This window comes from Felis catus, chromosome C1, assembly GCF_018350175.1.
Source record: "Felis catus isolate Fca126 chromosome C1, F.catus_Fca126_mat1.0, whole genome shotgun sequence".
Lineage (NCBI taxonomy): Eukaryota > Metazoa > Chordata > Mammalia > Carnivora > Felidae > Felis > Felis catus.
In genome coordinates, this window is record NC_058375.1 from 50,851,798 (window position 1) to 50,868,472 (window position 16,675).

Below are 16,675 nucleotides of genomic sequence, written 5' to 3' on the forward strand. Positions count from 1 at the left end.
ACAAGGGCTATAAGGAATAAATCATGTAATAGAGTATAAGGCAAATAGTTGGTGTTTAGCAAGTTCATTCCTTAAGTCAACAAATATTTGTTGAATGCCACTATGTTCCAGGCTCTAGAAATACAACAGTGAATAAAATGTACAAAAATGCTTGTTTTCTTGTGGACTCTTTTCAGAATGAGTAGGGGAAGGAGAATAGATAAGAAATTAGCAAAATACTAGATTTGGTCATAAGAAATAGCCATTTCTGTAGGTAAGAATTTCATATTGTGCAACTTAGTCTTATTATAAAGTATTAATAACTATTAATCATCACTAGTCATCATGACAATCTCTATTTTAAGATTGATACAAGCTCCTCTGGGTTGCTACACCATCCTAGGATGATTGCCCAGTGCATCTGGTCAGAGGACAGCATATCATCTGTATGCGTCTTAACTCTTCTCACCCCTGTTTATGTCAAGACAGTGGGAAACAGTAAGCCCTAACCCTCCAAAAGTTGCTTGCTTCCTAAGGCAGCACATATGTCTCATCAGACACGATGCTGACCCCTGCAGGAGTGATCAGGAGAAACACACAAGCCTTGCTCTTCAGCAGTTGACCCTCTAGAATCAGTGAGGATAAAAGAATTTGCATCTAGAAAACCATACATGCAAAAGTAGATTAAATAACAAGAAAACACTATGTTGCACGTGTTCAAAAATGGAAGGAAAACCATCTCATTCGGGGATTAGGGAAGGTTTCTTAGAATGTGACCTTTAAGGTAAACCTCTGAAGACGAGAATGCAGTTGAACGGTGAGGTTGGCGTAAATAGAAAGTTTACCAGCTAAATCAGTGTGGATTATGGAATAGTGAGTAAGGGTTGGGTTTTTGTAGAGCAACGGTGGCCGATACAATTTGGACAGTAGAATCACAGAACTGAAGGAACTGTATGCTGTGAATTATAGATGAATTTATTCATCCTTATGTGCTCAGTGTTCAATCAGTGTCTCAGTAGCTGCCTATATTCATGTAGACACAAGGTGCTACCTATGAGAAACTGTACTTCAGAGAGCTATTAAATTATTTCTTTAAGATTACCTGTTTTCAGAGCTAAGACCAAGCCATGGGTCAACACATTCCAGTACTGTTTCCACTGTTCAGTTATGGTTGGCTTTGGTCCATATCTCAGTGGTCCCCAGACTTACAGCCAAGGAGTTTATAATAACTTCAGTAGGTATTGGCTTTCTCTAAAATATTTTTAAAGGGAGAATAACTTGTTTTTAGACAACTGATCAGATGATGGTTTGTGAAACAGATTCCACTTGTGAGAGACTGGAGGCAGGAAAGTGTCTGGAATCTATTTCAGAAGTTTAGGTGAGAGCCTGTTAAGACTGTTTTTTAAGCCCTTTGAAAGGAACTTTTCAAAAGCTATCTGCATAGAGCTTTGTGATTTGCAAATCAAAGTGCCATCTATTATCTCATTTGCTTAATTTTTTAATATCTAAATTTTTTTCTAAAATGATATTTAGTTTGTTCGTGGTCTTATTCAATTTTATCCCCAAAATAAGCCTATGTTAAAAAAAAAAAAAAAAAAAAAAAAGTAGGGCAGGAGTTATTTACCCCAGACTTACAGATGAGACTGTAATGTGCTTAGTGAAAGATCACAGAACTGAACATTGGAAGAGCTAGGGCTCATCCTGAAGGTTCCTTGACCCCTGGCATTGGACATAGAGGGTCATGAATCCCTAAAGTGATTATTTTAATCTTTTGGATATCAACCTATGTTTTTTATCATGTTGAGAATATCTGTGTTAATATATTATACTCTTTTGAGGCCATATAACTAAATTATCAAGAGTACAAACACCGGAACTAGGCTACTGGGATTCAAGTCTTGATTCTACCATTTATGAGCAATATAACATTAGGCACTTAACCTTTCTGTGCCTCAGTTTCTGCATCTATAAAATGGAGAAAGAAACCACAGTTGTGAGAATTGAGGAGGTACCAGCTGTAAGGTGCTATGCAGAACCATGCCAGAGTATGCTGGGATCTCTGTGCAGCGGTGACTTGTTGTCAATGATGATGCTGTTATTTATTTTTAATTTTTTTAATGTTTATTTTTTTAAATATGAAATTTATTGTCAGATTGGTTTCCATACAACACCCAGTGCTCATCCCAACAGGTACCCTCCTCAATATCCCTCACCCACCCTCCCCTCCCTGCCACTCCCCCATCAACCCTCAGTTCGTTCTCAGTTTTTAAGAGTCTCTTATGTTTTGGCTCCCTCCCAATGTTTAGTTATTTTTTGAGAGCGAAACAGAGCGTGAGTAAGGGAGGGGCAGAGAGAGAGGGAGACACAGAATCCAAAGCAGGCTCCAGGCTCTGAGCTGTCAGCACAGAGCCCGTCACGGGGCTCGAACTCACAAGCCGTAAGATCGTGACCTGAGACGAAGTTGGATGCTCAACCAACTGAGCCACCCAGGCGCGCCCCATTGCTGTTATTCTGATTAAAACATTTTGGGGCGCCCGGGTAGGTCAGTCGGTTGAACGTCCAACTTCCACTCAGGTGATGATCTCGCAGTTCATGAGTTCAAGCCCCGCGTCTGGCTCTGTGATGACAGCTCAGAGCCTGGAGCCTGCTTTGGATTCTGTGTTTCCCTGTCTCTCTGCCCCTCCCCCGTTCATGCTGTTGTCTCACTCTCTCTCAAAAGTAAACATTTAAAAAATTAAAATAAAATAAAATAAAACATTTAGGGCTAGCCACATAAGGAGTAACTGTTGTAAGTTAAAGCATCAAGGTGTAACTTAGAAAACTGAATTTTTCAACCTGAAAAATGCAAATTGTAATCATAACAGTATTTATTGAAAGCCTATGTGCTAGGCATTATTCTAAGCTCAATTACCTTAACAGTCCTATGAGGTTAGTGCTAGTATTTTCCCCATATAAGAGATGAGGAAACTAAGGGACGGAAACATTAAATAATCACCCAGTGAAGCCTGGATCCAGGTCCATGCACTGTGAGGCTGGAAGCTAGTCTGTAAACCACTGTGCACTACCACCTTTGAGAGAGATACAGATGTAGAACAATACTGAAGTCAAGGGACAGCAAGAAAGTTACATTGGGATCTGAACTTTGTAATTTTGTCTAAATCTTAAACTTCAACGTTGAGAGTATGAAAGGCCTTGGGTGCCAGAACTGGTGAGACGGAAGCCAAACTGGAGCCAGACCGTGTTAATGAGGTGATCTCTTCGCCGAAAGCAATGGGAGGCCATGCAGGGCTTTAGAAGGTGACTCTGAACTGTAGCTGTGATGTGGTGACTAGGTTGGACAGGGACCAGAATCGATGCTGACTGGCTCACTGGAGGTTCATTATAACAGTGGCCATCCATGAGAGGCGGCGACGACTATGTATTCTCATACTCTTGTCTATGCAAAGACCTTAATACACAGCAAGGCAATATGTGTGTTTACCAAGTTCCACAGGAAGTTGCCAGTAAAAGAATTTACCTTCTTGCCCTCAGTATGCAAACCTCCTGCTGTATGTGTTCTTTAAGACTTTCCTCTGAAGGCAGGTTTAGAGCTATTTAAATGGCAATTGTTGCACCATCTGGGTCTTGAGAACAAGCATCCTCCCAGGACTTGGCCAGCAGCCCACGATAAACCTGCTAGGAAATGCCCCCAACAGATGTGCTCCGCGTTCTTTCCCAATTTATGAAACTGCTTAGCAACAATACAGTCTGTGTGTCTCTGTGTCAAATGATCCTTGCCGTCACAGATCTGATACAGCAGCCTTGATATTGTCTTAGATTTTTCAAAATTTTTCGAAATGTTTAGATTTTTCCAACTGTCTGCAATGGTTTTTACTGTTGTCTTTCATTGTGAAATATTTCTGATCCTCTGGGCAAGAATAGAAAAATGAGAGCATTTCAGTCAGCTCAAGGTGGCATTACACCTCTGGCTTCTTTGTGGAGATTTTGGAATTTATGGGGTAGCAAGATGCCTGGGGAAACATGAGTTGTTTCTGAATTACCTATCACTAACCTAAATGAGCTGTGACATGGAAATTCACACTGTAACAGGCAGTGCATTTTACCATTTGAGTCCACACCAGCTGCAATAGCAACATTTTAGGAACACTGTTTACTCTCTACTAGATATGCTTGATCCATATAAAGTTTTCAAACCTACCTATTGAAAAATCAGTGTTGAGTGCTACAGATGCCATCCAAATGGCCTGATAGTACTTGCTTTTTCAGATGAAAAAAGCTATCAGATATAAATTGTGGGCTCTGAAGTCTGAACAGACTTAGATTTTGCCTCTGCTATTCACTAGGAAAAGTGCCTTGTCCTATCTGCAGTCTTCATCCAAAAATGGAGGAGGATGTCCACCTCTCTGTTGTGAGGACTGAAACACTCAACACAGTGCTTGGCATGCAGGAAGGGCTCCGTAATATAGCTGTTGTTAACACCAGATACTGCCTATATAAAATCTACGTGTGCTAGGACTCTCTTTATTCAGTGCATATTTCCGGAGAACCTGTGATGTGTCGAGCTCTGGAAATGTAAAGATAAATAAGACCTCTTTCGGAGCATCTGGGTGGCTCAGTTGGTTACAGCTGACTCAGTTTCAGCTCAGGTCATGACATCATGGTTTGTGAGTTTGAGCCCCGAGTCGGACTCTGTGCTGACTGCTTAGAGCCGGCTTCTTGGGATCTCTCTCTCTCTCTCTGCACCTCCCCTGCTTGCTCGCTCTAAATAAACAAACAAACAAACAAACAAGCAAGCATTTAAAAAAAGAAACCCAGGGTGCCCTCTTCCTTTAATAAATAAATACATAAGACCTCTTTTATTCACTTAATAATTCACATAACATACACCACATTAGGTCTGACAATTCAGATAATGTACACCACATTAAGTCTGATGCAGAGGTCACAAACTGGCTCTCAGAGTTGGATCCAGATCTCATTTCGCCTCTATGATGTGCTCTTAAGACGTTTGAGGTAGGGTTGCCTGGGTGGCTCAGTCGGTTAAACTTCCAGCTTTGGCTCAGATCATGAACTCATAGTTCACGAGTTTGAGCACTGAGCTGGGTTCTCTGGTGTCAGTGCAGAGCCCGCTTCAGATCCTCTGTCCTCCTCTCTCTCTGCCCCTCCTCCAATCATTCTCTCTCAAAAAAAAAAAAAAAAAAAAATTTAAAAGATGTTTGAGCTAATTTTTATAAATCAGATTTTCACATAAAAATCCTGGTTTCTCTTTTCTCTTAAAAACAGACCAGCATTTTAAGCTGCCCCATGAATCAATTATGCAGTTGCAGTTTATTTCTGTCCCTACTTTTTTTTTTTTAAGTTCATTTATTTATTTTGAGAGAGAGCAAGCAGGGAAGGAGCAAAGAGAGAGAGAAAGGGAGCTAGAATCCCAAGCAGGCTCCATGCTGTCAGCACACAGCCTGATGAGGGGCTCAATCCCAGGGACCTGTGAGATCGTGACCTGAGCCCGAAACCAAGAGTCAGAGGCTTAACCGACTGAGCCACCCAGGCCCCCCTTCTGTCCCTACTTTAACACCATTTCCCCACCCCAGCCTGCTTCCCATATCCCCATACCTGTAAACACCTGAGTCTGCGTCCCTGGTCTAATACTGGAGACAGAGCTGTGGCTGTGCAGGTGGAGTGGTAGGAGGTGAAAGCCAAGAAGTGGACAGGGGTGAATGGTGGAAGGCCTTGTGGACCAAGGGAAGCCTTTGGAGTGGTTTTAACTGAGGATGATGATGAGAGTAGCCATTTGAAAAGATTCTTCTGAATGCCCTGAAAAGAATCCCTTAGAAAAAGTCAAAACTGAAGGCAGGGAGAGACTTAAAATTTGTTAGAATAACAATGATGAAAGTTGATGGAGGAAGAGGAGGGCTAGGACTGACTCTAACATGCATCGGTGCAAGCTGACTGGCTGGGTGCCAGCTGGGTGCTGTTACTGAGGAAAGGAACCAAGGAGGAAGGTTCCCCACATTTGTGGGGAAGGATGAATGAACTGGGCTGGGTATAAGACAGCAAACTAGAGAGAGCTGCTCAGCCTAAAGGGAGTCACATTCAAAAGTATTCAAATTCAGTGATTTTTAGAACATGCCTGTCAGACACACAACAAACACAAATCGTCTATTGCTGATCTGGGTCCTTGGACTCTCACCTTGTAGCCTGTGGATACACTAGAAAAGGACAGCCTTTGCCTGAGTCAGTCCCTCCTCCCTCCTCCCTCCTCCGACCACCGGGATTAGCTGAACTCACACCAGCAAGAGCTCCATGGCCCTTCACCTGCTCTTCTGCAGTACTCCTCAACGCTAAGAACTACTTTTTAAGTTTATTTATTTATTCTGAGAGACGGAGACAGTGAGCAGGGGAGGGGCAGAGAGAGAGGGAGAGAGTTCCAAGCAGGCTGTGCACTGTTAGTGCAGGCCCCAGTGCAGAGCTCGAATTCACCAACTGTAAGATCATGACCTGAGCTGAAACCAGGTGTCAGATGTTCAACCAACTAAGCCACCCAGGTACCCTGCTAGGAACTACTTTTTTAATTTTTTTTTTCAACGTTTATTTATTTTTGGGACAGACAGAGACAAAGCATGAAAGGGGGAGGGGCAGAGAGAGGGGGAGACACAGAATTGGAAACAGGCTCCAGGCTCTGAGCCATCAGCCCAGAGCCTGACGCGGGGCTGGAACTCACCGACCGCGAGATCGTGACCTGGCTGAAGTCGGACGCTTAACCGACTGCGCCACCCAGGCGCCCCTAGGAACTACTTTTTTAAAGTTGAATGCGAATTCTGGCTGTGACACTTAGTGGAGTCTCTGTGCCTCAGTTTCTTTATTAATACAATGGGGACGGTAATAGGCTCGATCTCATATAACATAGAAATTAATACACCTCGGATGCCTTTTGGAGCACATAGGAAATGCTGTGAAAGTGTTAAGCTGCCATATTTTTTCTCAGCAGTTCTGAAAGTACTTTCAAGGTAAGATTCATGTGTCTTGTTCACTGATATGTCCCGTGGCTCACAGTGTCTGGGACATAAAAGGCCTTTAATACAAATGCTTAATTTCTGCTCCCTCTGAAATATAATTAATATGGGTTTTAGATTATAGGACCTTAAAATTATCGTGACAAATAAGACTTGCCCAGAGAAGTGAAAATTTTACAGACTCAGAGAACCACGTGTGAGCACCTCTATGTTTCTGATAAGTTCTGGAATTAAGACACTAGGCACAGCTAAGAAAGTCTGAGTTCTAGGCTCAGCCAGGGCGTCGTTTTCCTTCTCTGGGTTCTTAGCGCTAATAATTATGATTGGAAGATTATGAATTATGAAGGAAGATTCCTTCCTGGCAAACTGAATTTCACGTAACAAGTCTTCACAGCAGACCAGTTAAAGGGAATGAAAGCAAGCCAGCAGGTGTCGACGGTGGGAATTTGTGTTAAAATCGTATACCTCTCTCTGTGCTGTCTTTGAGTTCCTGAGATTACCTATTACCATCATGTCTCTACAGTATCTTCTTCATTTATGATACGGAGGGAGAGAGAACGGAGGAAAAACCCCAAAACTTTCCTCTTGTGACTTTTGTGAAGGAAATTCACTTGACTGTAAATCTACCGTCTTTTTTATGACCAGGAAAGGGAAATGTATCATGTAGGCAAATCTCAAGTGATTTTCAGAAATACAAGATATAAAGTACAATGAGCTGTGAAAAATGCCACATATTTGAATGCACTTGAACTCTGCCATTGGCAATTTGCATACTGTCACAAAAGAGAGGCCAGTGCTGACTCAGACACATTCTTCTCTCTGGCTCCTTACAAGGGAATTCCTAGGCTCTTGCTATAGAAGCGGTTTTCATGTTAGATCTGAAACAGAAAATACGATTTTCACAGTGACATCTGCTACCCCATCCAAACTAAAACCCTGCAGTTCTTGATGAACTACAAATTGGGGATAAAAATGGATTTAAAGTACATAGTTCAGTTGTTTTAAAAGTGAAGAGGATATACATCTGACAATTCCAGACTGGACTTGAGACCTACAATCATCAAAAACACATTTTATGTATTTATTTTTTATTTTTTTATCAAAAACACATTTTAAGCAGTTTTTCCAAACTTGGATACCAGCACTTTAAAAACACTTAGGAATCATTTTTAATAAAGCCTACTAGTCAAAATTGATAAACTGGTGTCAATTATATTTCACTTAAAATGTTTTTTAGGGGCACCTGGGTAGCTCAGTTGGTTAAGTGTCTCACTTTTTTTTTTTTTTTTAAGTGTCTCACTTTTGCTCAGGTCATGATATCGCAGTTTGTGGGTTCACGCCCGCATCAGGCTTTGTGCTGACAGCTCAGAGCCTGGAGCCTGCTTCAGATTCTGTGTCTCCCTCTCTCTCTCTTTCTGCCCCTCCCCCCACTTGTGTGTGTTCTCTCTCTCTCTGAAAACTAAATATTTAAAAAATTTTTAAAAACCTTTTAATATGTTTTTAAAGGAAAATAAAAAATCGATAAACTGAACATGTATCAGAAATCACACAGCATGTTATTCTCTTAAAAGATAAAATCCTACACTGCACTCATTATCTTCCTCTACAAATCTATTTTTTTTCATTTTTTTTCATGTTATTATTTTAAAAATTAGAGACAATATCAACCTCCTATGTATCCAAGTTCAAAACCACACTCAGCTTTTACTAATGTCTCTCCTTGTCTGCTTTCATCAAATCATTTGCAAAGTATGCTTAAGTCTAGGGACACAACATGAAGCAAAGTATATTTTTTTCAGACACTGGGATTTCACAGACCAGAAAATTTTCAAAAGAATGTTGAGAATGTAGAATTATTAGTATTATTAGTATTAGTATTATTTGGCTAAGTAATGAAAAGCAAAGTAATAGTAGTTTGGAGCATATGAGTCTGTCATTTTGTAAGTCAAGAAATGGTCAAGTAACAGGGATTTCAGAGGGCTCAACCTATTGAAGTCTCCCCTCCCCTCCCATCCCCATTACTACCATATATCATTATCATAATGTCACATAAGAAGAGCCGTTTTAACACTGCAAATTTAGGGAGGGCACAGTCTTAAAGGGTAGTCCTTGAACTTGCATAGATTTAGCTTTATAAAGGACTCTCCATATGGTGGTTTTTCATATTTCCCACAAATCAATGGAAACGGTCACAGATCCACGTGGTTCTCACTCCTCAGTATTATCTGAATAGAAGAGAAAGCTTGGACTTTGAAGTTGGATAGTGGTTCATAGCCAGATGTTTCCACCTATAAGTTATATGCTCTACGACAAATTAGACTTCTTTAAAACCTGAGCTTCTTCATAGGTTAATGCCAACTATCTCTTGAAGAGGCAGTGTGGCATGATTAAGCATGTGAGCCAAATACATAAGGCTTTTAATCCTCACTGTGACCTAAGCCTTTGGGCAAGTGAATTCACTCAGGTCACTTATCTGCACAATGCAGATAACAACAAAGCTTTCATTAGGGGGAGGGTAGAGAGAAAGACAGTTCAGTTCCTAACAAAGAGTAAGTGCACAGTAAATGGGGGAGGCTATTATTAACACTACGTGAGGATAAATGAGTTATTTTAAAGGTGCCTACTAAGTGACAAGTACATAATGAGCAGCCATTAAATAATAGTTTCTGGGGCGGCTGGGTGGCTCAGTCGGTTGAGCATCCAACTTCGTCTCAGGTCATGATCTTATGGTTCGTGGGTTCAAGCCCTGCGCTGGGCTCTGTGCTGGCAGCTCAGAGCCTGGAGCCTGCTTCGGATTCTGTGTCTCCCTCGCTCTCTTCCCCTCCTCTGCTCATGCTGTCTCTCGCTCAAAAATAAATAAACATTAAAAAAAATTGGAAAAAAAAATAACTGTTTCCTGTCTTGCACAATCTAAAATTCAACACACAAGAAGGAACAAGTGATAATAATGGCCATGAATGCTTTTACAATATTTACTAACAATCCAAAAAGGCATCATTCTAAGTGTATTAATTTCTGTGTTATAGGAGATTGAGCCTATAACTATCCCCATTGTATTGATAAGGAAACTGAGGCATAGATACTCAACTAAGTGTCACCGCCAGGATTCGCATCCGACTTTTAAAAAGTAGTTCCGGGGCGCCTGGGTGGCTCATTTGGTTAAGCGTCTGACTTCGGTTGGTGTCATGATCTCGCGGTTGGTGAGTTCGAGCCCCGTGTGGGGCTCTGTGCTCACAGCTTGGAGCTTGCTTCGGATTCTGCGTCTCCGTCTCTCTCTCTCTCTCTCTCTCTCTCTCTCTCTCTCTCTCTCTCTCTCTCTCCCCCTCTCCTGCTTGTGTGTGCTCTCTCCCTCCCTTCCTCTCTCCCTCTCTCTCTCTCAAAAATAAATGAACATTATTTAAAAAATAAAAAAGTAGTTCCTAGCAGGGTACCTGGGTGGCTTAGTTGGTTGAACATCTGACTCCTGGTTTCAGCTCAGGTCATGATCTCACAGTTGGTGAATTCGAGCTCTGCACTGGGGCCTGCACTAAGTGCACAGCCTGCTTGGAACTCTCTCCCTCTCTCTCTGCCCCTCCCCTGCTCACTCTCTCCGTCTCCCAGAATAAATAAATAAACTTAAAAAGTAGTTCTTAGTGTTGAGGAGTACTGCAGAAGAGCAGGTGAAGGGCCATGGAGCTCTTGCTGGTGTGAGTTCAGCTAATCCCGGTGGTCGGAGGAGGGAGGAGGGAGGAGGGACTGACTCAGGCAAAGGCTGTCCTTTTCTAGTGTATCCCCAGGCTACAAAGTGGGAGTCCAAGGACCCAGATCAGCAATAGATGATTTGTGTTTGTTGTGTGTCTGACAGGCATGTTCTAAAAATCACTGAATTTGAATACTTTTGAACGTGACTACCTTTAGGCTGAGCAGCTCTCTCTGGTCTGCTGTCTTGTACCCAGGTCACTTCCTTCATCTCCATTTTAACTACCCTCTGGCTTCAGCCCTATGAGTTTGTTATCCTGATAGATCTTTTCTGGGCTCCACCTCATTTTAATCAGTAGTCTCTTGATTGTAAGTGATAAAACCTCAGCTTGACCTGTACACAAAGGGAAATTTACTGGTAGGTGACAGGTCCTTTTTACATAACTACAGGAAAGGCAGGGTTGACAGCCTCAGGGCTAGTTGGAACCTGAGACCTGGACCTTCCAGAGATACCTACAGTCTCTGACTCTCTTCCACTGCAAACTTGTTGCCTCAGCATAGTGGGAGCATGGCCACCAAAAGCTCCTAAGCCTCACTGCCAGAAAGGGGCTCTTCCCTTGGATCCACTTTAGAAAATTTACAGGATGTTCTTGTGTAGTCCAGATGTCTGCCCTTGGACCAATTACTTTGGCTGGACAGACAGGGCTTGTTGGGCTTGTTTACCAGCTGTGGGACAGAAGTCAACCAGCTTTGGTGACTATAAGCTGGACATCCCATTATTATCTATTATATAGAATATTCGCAGTGTTGCTTTTTATGTCCACCACTTGGAAGTTCCTTCTCTTGATCAGAGTAATTTGCTTGGCGCACAAAGAATTTTCTTTCAGGAGCTTTTAGTACTGCGCTGAGAATTATAACATAATGTACACAGAATGTGTTCTATCAGTTTGCTTCATGAAATGAGATGGTCTTTCCCCATGCCTTCTCACCCTTCTTATTCAGGGGTCCCCTATGCAAAGTCAATAGCTTAGAATAGCCCAGAACCTCAGCTTTGAAGGCACTAAAAACTCCCTCAGTGCAATAGTTGGGAGATTAGCAAGTTGAAAATTTATGTTTGTTTTTTTTTTTAACGTTTATTTATTTTTGAGACAGACAGAGACAGAGCATGAACGGGGGAGGGTCAGAGAGAGGGAGACACAGAATCTGAAACAGGCTCCAGGCTCTGAGCCGTCAGCACAGAGCCCGACGTGGGGCTCGAACTCACGGACCGCGAGATCATGACCTGAGCCAAAGTCGGCCACTTAACCGACTGAGCCACCCAGGCGCCCCTTGAAATTTATGTTTATACACAAAACACAGAAAAAAGTGACTCACCATAGGTCACCGCAGTGGCTGGTGCCATGAATTTTTTTTTTTTTTTTTTTTGCCTGCCCAAGCTCAAAATAAGCTGGCATGACTCGTTCTGACTTCATGTTGAATCTAAAAATGGAATCACCATGTTCAGGCTGCCCCTCAGCAGCTCATGTGCGTCATTGGGAAGGTGAGCAGCACTCCACCTCTCCCTTGTGTTTTATCCTCGGTAAAGAGCAGAAGCTCTGTGGCACGATGCATCTGGATTAAGTTTTGGTTCAGCACACACTTTAGGCTCTCATGCCTGAGCTAACTCTGAAATGAGGGTGATAATAATACTTATCCCACGGGTCTGTTGTGTACATCGGCATCTGACACATGAACTGTATCTAGCTCAGTGACTGGTACAGTCAGTGCTCAGCAAGTTTGATGTGTCACTGTTGTTATCATCGCCATGCACTGGCCCCATCCCGTGGCCCAGAGGTTTAAGGGCAATCAGTGTAAGAAATGGGACCGGGAGTTGGACCGGATGCTTTTCAGAGCTCTGATTTCCTCATCTCATCCTTCTACATTTTCAGGACAAGAGAAAGGGAAGGAAACCCTCTTCTCAGGCACCTGCTATCTGCCACACGTCTTCATACAGATATCATTTAGTTGTTCAAAGTTTCCACGGCTTTTGGTCTGATATCTGTCTCACCAGATCTGTAAATGTCATAAGTGCAAGACTCCTTTGGTCTTTTTCAGTGCTGGCATAGAGTAGATCCTCCTTAAGCATGTGTTGAATTCAACTTTGCTGGCAACCCCTTATTGAGGTAGATGTTGTTAGTGTATTTTCACTGTTGCTAAAAATGAAGGTTTCCAAGCATTACTGCTGCTAAGTAGTGGAACCAAGCCGAACCCAGATTTTTGTGGCTGCTGCTCCAGTGCCCTTTTTTATTTACAAGTGCAAATGTGGATGAATTCAACCAATTAGGAGTACCTCTCTGTGATATGCAAATTGGGTTTTTAAGTCCAGCTGGGGAAGTCAGCTCCTTTGTCCCACTGCTAGTTAATCTGGGCTTAAAGGTGGAATTGCAGACCTGAAGTATCATTTTTCAAACAGAGGCTCTTCCGAAGGCCATTTGATCTGCATTGGAAGGAATAATACCAATGGTTTCCATTTTTAAGGCAGTTTAGAAGTTTTCTTCTAAAACTTCCCATGAGCACCATTTATTGACCTTTATATGTCTTTCTTCTCTCTTTTCAACTGTGATCCTTTAAAGTGGAAGCCACAGGATCACCTTCACTGTGCATCCTTTCTTTCGTGGCTGGCTCTGAAATCCAACCAGATGCATTTAAGATTTGAGTTCCTGAACTTTGATTCATTCAGCACGGGCCCTTTTTCAAGCTCACAGTCTATTCTGCCATATGTTGAAGAAACAAATAAGACAAAAAGTCAATCATGCTAATGTATGGGAGACAGACACATAAAAAGATACAACTCAATATTGCAAAAATTGTGGTAAAATAAATTGGTCATGCTATGGAAGGGGCACTGCCCAGAGGCTCAGGGAATTATGGCATGAAGTAACTTTTGAATTCATGTCATAATCTGTTTAAGAGCAGAATTTGGCAGGGGAGGAATTCTAAAGTCTTTCTCCCATATGGGTGAAATTTAGAGAGAATTTATATCTAAATGAGAAAGAGTTGTGGTCCTAAAAAATAAGTGGACAGATAAAGGTAGTCACAATTATCCAGAAGACCTAGGCTGCAGTCTCAGGGTATTATGTGGTGGGGTTAAATTTCTCAGGTTGTAAACCAATAGGGAATTGATGGGACAGGATGAGATGGTAACCAAATCTAGTAATAATGAATACCTGGGCATGACCTGATCATTATCACTTGTATTGTTACAGATCTGATGGGGGGAGCCTATTGAATTAAGGGTATGTCAATATGTTCAAAAAAGAAACTGAGGTGGAAGTGGGGGTAGGAGGTATCAGGTACTATCCCAGCATTCCCCAAAGGAGAAAATGTCCTTTCCATGTAATTATTTTCACCGGCCCTATAGTAAAGTTAGGAATATGAATTTGTCAGAGCTTGATTCCATTTACTCCCATGATTAGCATCTTTATTACATATTTGGTTTTTGCCACCTACCCTGCTAAGTGCTTTTCATGTATTGCTTCGTTTAATCCTTTCAACATCCCTATAGTGTAACAACCTTTATTTCTTCCCATTTTATAAATGAGGAGACTGAGGCTTGGAGATGTCAGAAAATTTGCTCAGGGTTGCAAAACTCTTAAGTCAAGGAACTAGGCTCACAAACTCCTACCACTTTGCTATATGCCTCTTTTATCATCTCCAGATAGCTTCCCTGCCTACAGTCTGTATGTTATACGTGCCACCTGGGTGTCTTTCAGACATTTACCAGGGGCTAGAGTAAGCCAGCCTTTGCTCCTATCCAAAACAGTCGCACTCCATGTTCCCTGCCTTGGCCAAGTCCCAATGCAGGAGTTCATGCCTGACAGAGTAAACCATCTCATGATAATTTCCCCTATAAATTTGCCTATAAAGAAGGATGGGATATGGTGGGAAGCAGACATAAGCATTCTGGTCAATTTGTCGGTGTCGATAAGTTGCCCTTTAGGTATGCAGTGGTTTCCTATGTGTTTTGGTAGTTTCTTGCTCTCCTAAGTCTGGACTCTGCACTTTTCCATGGGGTTTAGGACTAACTTTGTACCCCCCAGTGTCTTTAGTGAATATATTTTGCCTCTAATTGAATATCTTGGGCAGAAAGATGTTCTAATATCAGAGCTTGAACTATGAAAGAACTAAATATTCAGTGTAAATACAGATGTAGAAATTACTAGTATGGCAAAAGAAGAAAAAACTCGCCTGAAGGGACCATCAGGGGATATCTGATGGGTTTAAAGCCTGATAGATCTGAAAGTCCCCAAAAGAAGCATTTGGAAGTGACAAGCCTATGTTTATTTCTGAGAGTTAGTTGAACTGGATGAAGAGAAATTTTGACTGGTGCTTTGTGGTCATTTTTGTAGTAGAACCAAAGCTCCATGGTGTTTGCTAAAGTTGGGGAGTGCAAGTGAGCCCTAAAATACTGTTAACCACTTGTATCTTTTACCTTTTAGGAAGACATCTCCCAGATCGTTGATCAAGGTGTGGCAGGTCAACAGAAGGCACTGGAATGCCCAACTGACAGTGTACGTAATTTCCACTTTAGGTTTCACTCTACTGGGATGGTGTGCATTATAAGTGGGTTCCAGAAAAAAAGGAGGTGATTACAATGAAATCAAATCCTTTGTGACTTGCCAGAAGGTTATGGTATGTCTTGCAACTTGAAGTCAATCCACAGCCGTATAACTGATTCTGTGTAAGGTGTTTGGAAATATTCTCTGTGCGTCTTCCTGGACCAATACCCTGAACAGGTGTTTAAAAGTGGGCCATCCCTGCAAACACACCTGCACTTAAATTCTGAGAGTGCCATGTCTTAATGTCATAAATAAAAATTTTAAGTGGGAGAATGCATAGTTCTATAAAAACATAAATAATGTTGTAATGTTGTATTGCTCCTTGCATTTTAAGTTTCACTTCACTTAAAAAAACAAAACTATACATTTCTGTCAAATTTTTGTACTTTTGTTGCTGTCAAGTGTGTTTTTTTAATCTTGAATCTCATTTCTATATTCTAGTTTATATTTTCATGCTGCTAAAATTTACATTATTACTGTACTATTCTTATGCTTAAGGAACTAGAACTTACAAGAAATGCATAATATTTCAAACATTGCCAAAGGAAACGCCTTTGAAAAGTCTCCAAAATTATATGCTAAAAACCTAAATAAAAATGAGTAGGTGTAGGGGTGCCTGGCTGTCTCAGTCGGTAGAACATGAGACTCTCGATCTCAGGGTTTTGAATTTGAGCCCCACGTTGGATGTAGAGATTACTTAAAAATATAAAATCTTTTTTAAAAATGAGTAGGTGTAGGAAGAACCTTAAAAATAACCAAATTCGGTTCAACTGAAAACGTATAAGCAATTTTTAATTTAAGGACACATTTTTTACTTTATGTAATGCATTCGTAAATACTATTAATGTGTTAATACATTATATGCTGCCACTTACCACAAGGCACATATCAGCCATCTCGAAAATGTTTTTTTAGAATAACATTTTATTCATCATCTGCCCTTTCTTTTCCCTGTTGGAAAATGAGCGCTTAAATATCGAAACCATTTTCCTTTGGGAAAGCGATTGTAACCCTTTTCCGTGGCTACAGAAGAGAAAGGGCCCACAGGTCAGTGAGCAGCACGTGCACCGAGGCTGTGTCAGCTCATTATGAAGAACTTCCCAACCACTTGAGCTGTTCCAAACCAGCCCTGACGGTTTTCAATCAGGAGCTGGCTGGTCATTTATTATCAAAGGACATAAAAACATTAATAGCTGTTATCGGTTGAACTCTTAAACTGTTCCTGGCACAGTGATAGGTTTACGTATATACTTTTCTCTTTGATCTTTACAGCAGGTTTGCAAGGTTTAGAGATAATGCCACCAATTTACAGATGAGGAAGTTAAGTACAAGGAGGTTAAGCGACTTGCCTGTGGCCACACAGCTATCAGTAGTAGCAAACTCAACAATTCCTATCTTGTTTTGAAT

General features: G+C 41.5%; 1 protein-coding gene across 5 annotated transcripts in view; it reads left to right on the plus strand.

Moving 5' to 3' along the window:
• Positions 1 to 16,675, plus strand: part of PATJ (PATJ crumbs cell polarity complex component) — a 365,326-nt gene that overhangs the window by 273,160 nt on the left and 75,491 nt on the right. For all 5 annotated transcript variants that reach the window (XM_045035937.1, XM_023258767.2, XM_045035940.1 and 2 more), the window contains one exon: positions 15,149 to 15,220. In XM_045035937.1, coding sequence (XP_044891872.1) covers positions 15,149 to 15,220 — 72 coding nt within the window. The remainder of the gene's footprint in view (positions 1 to 15,148; positions 15,221 to 16,675) is intronic.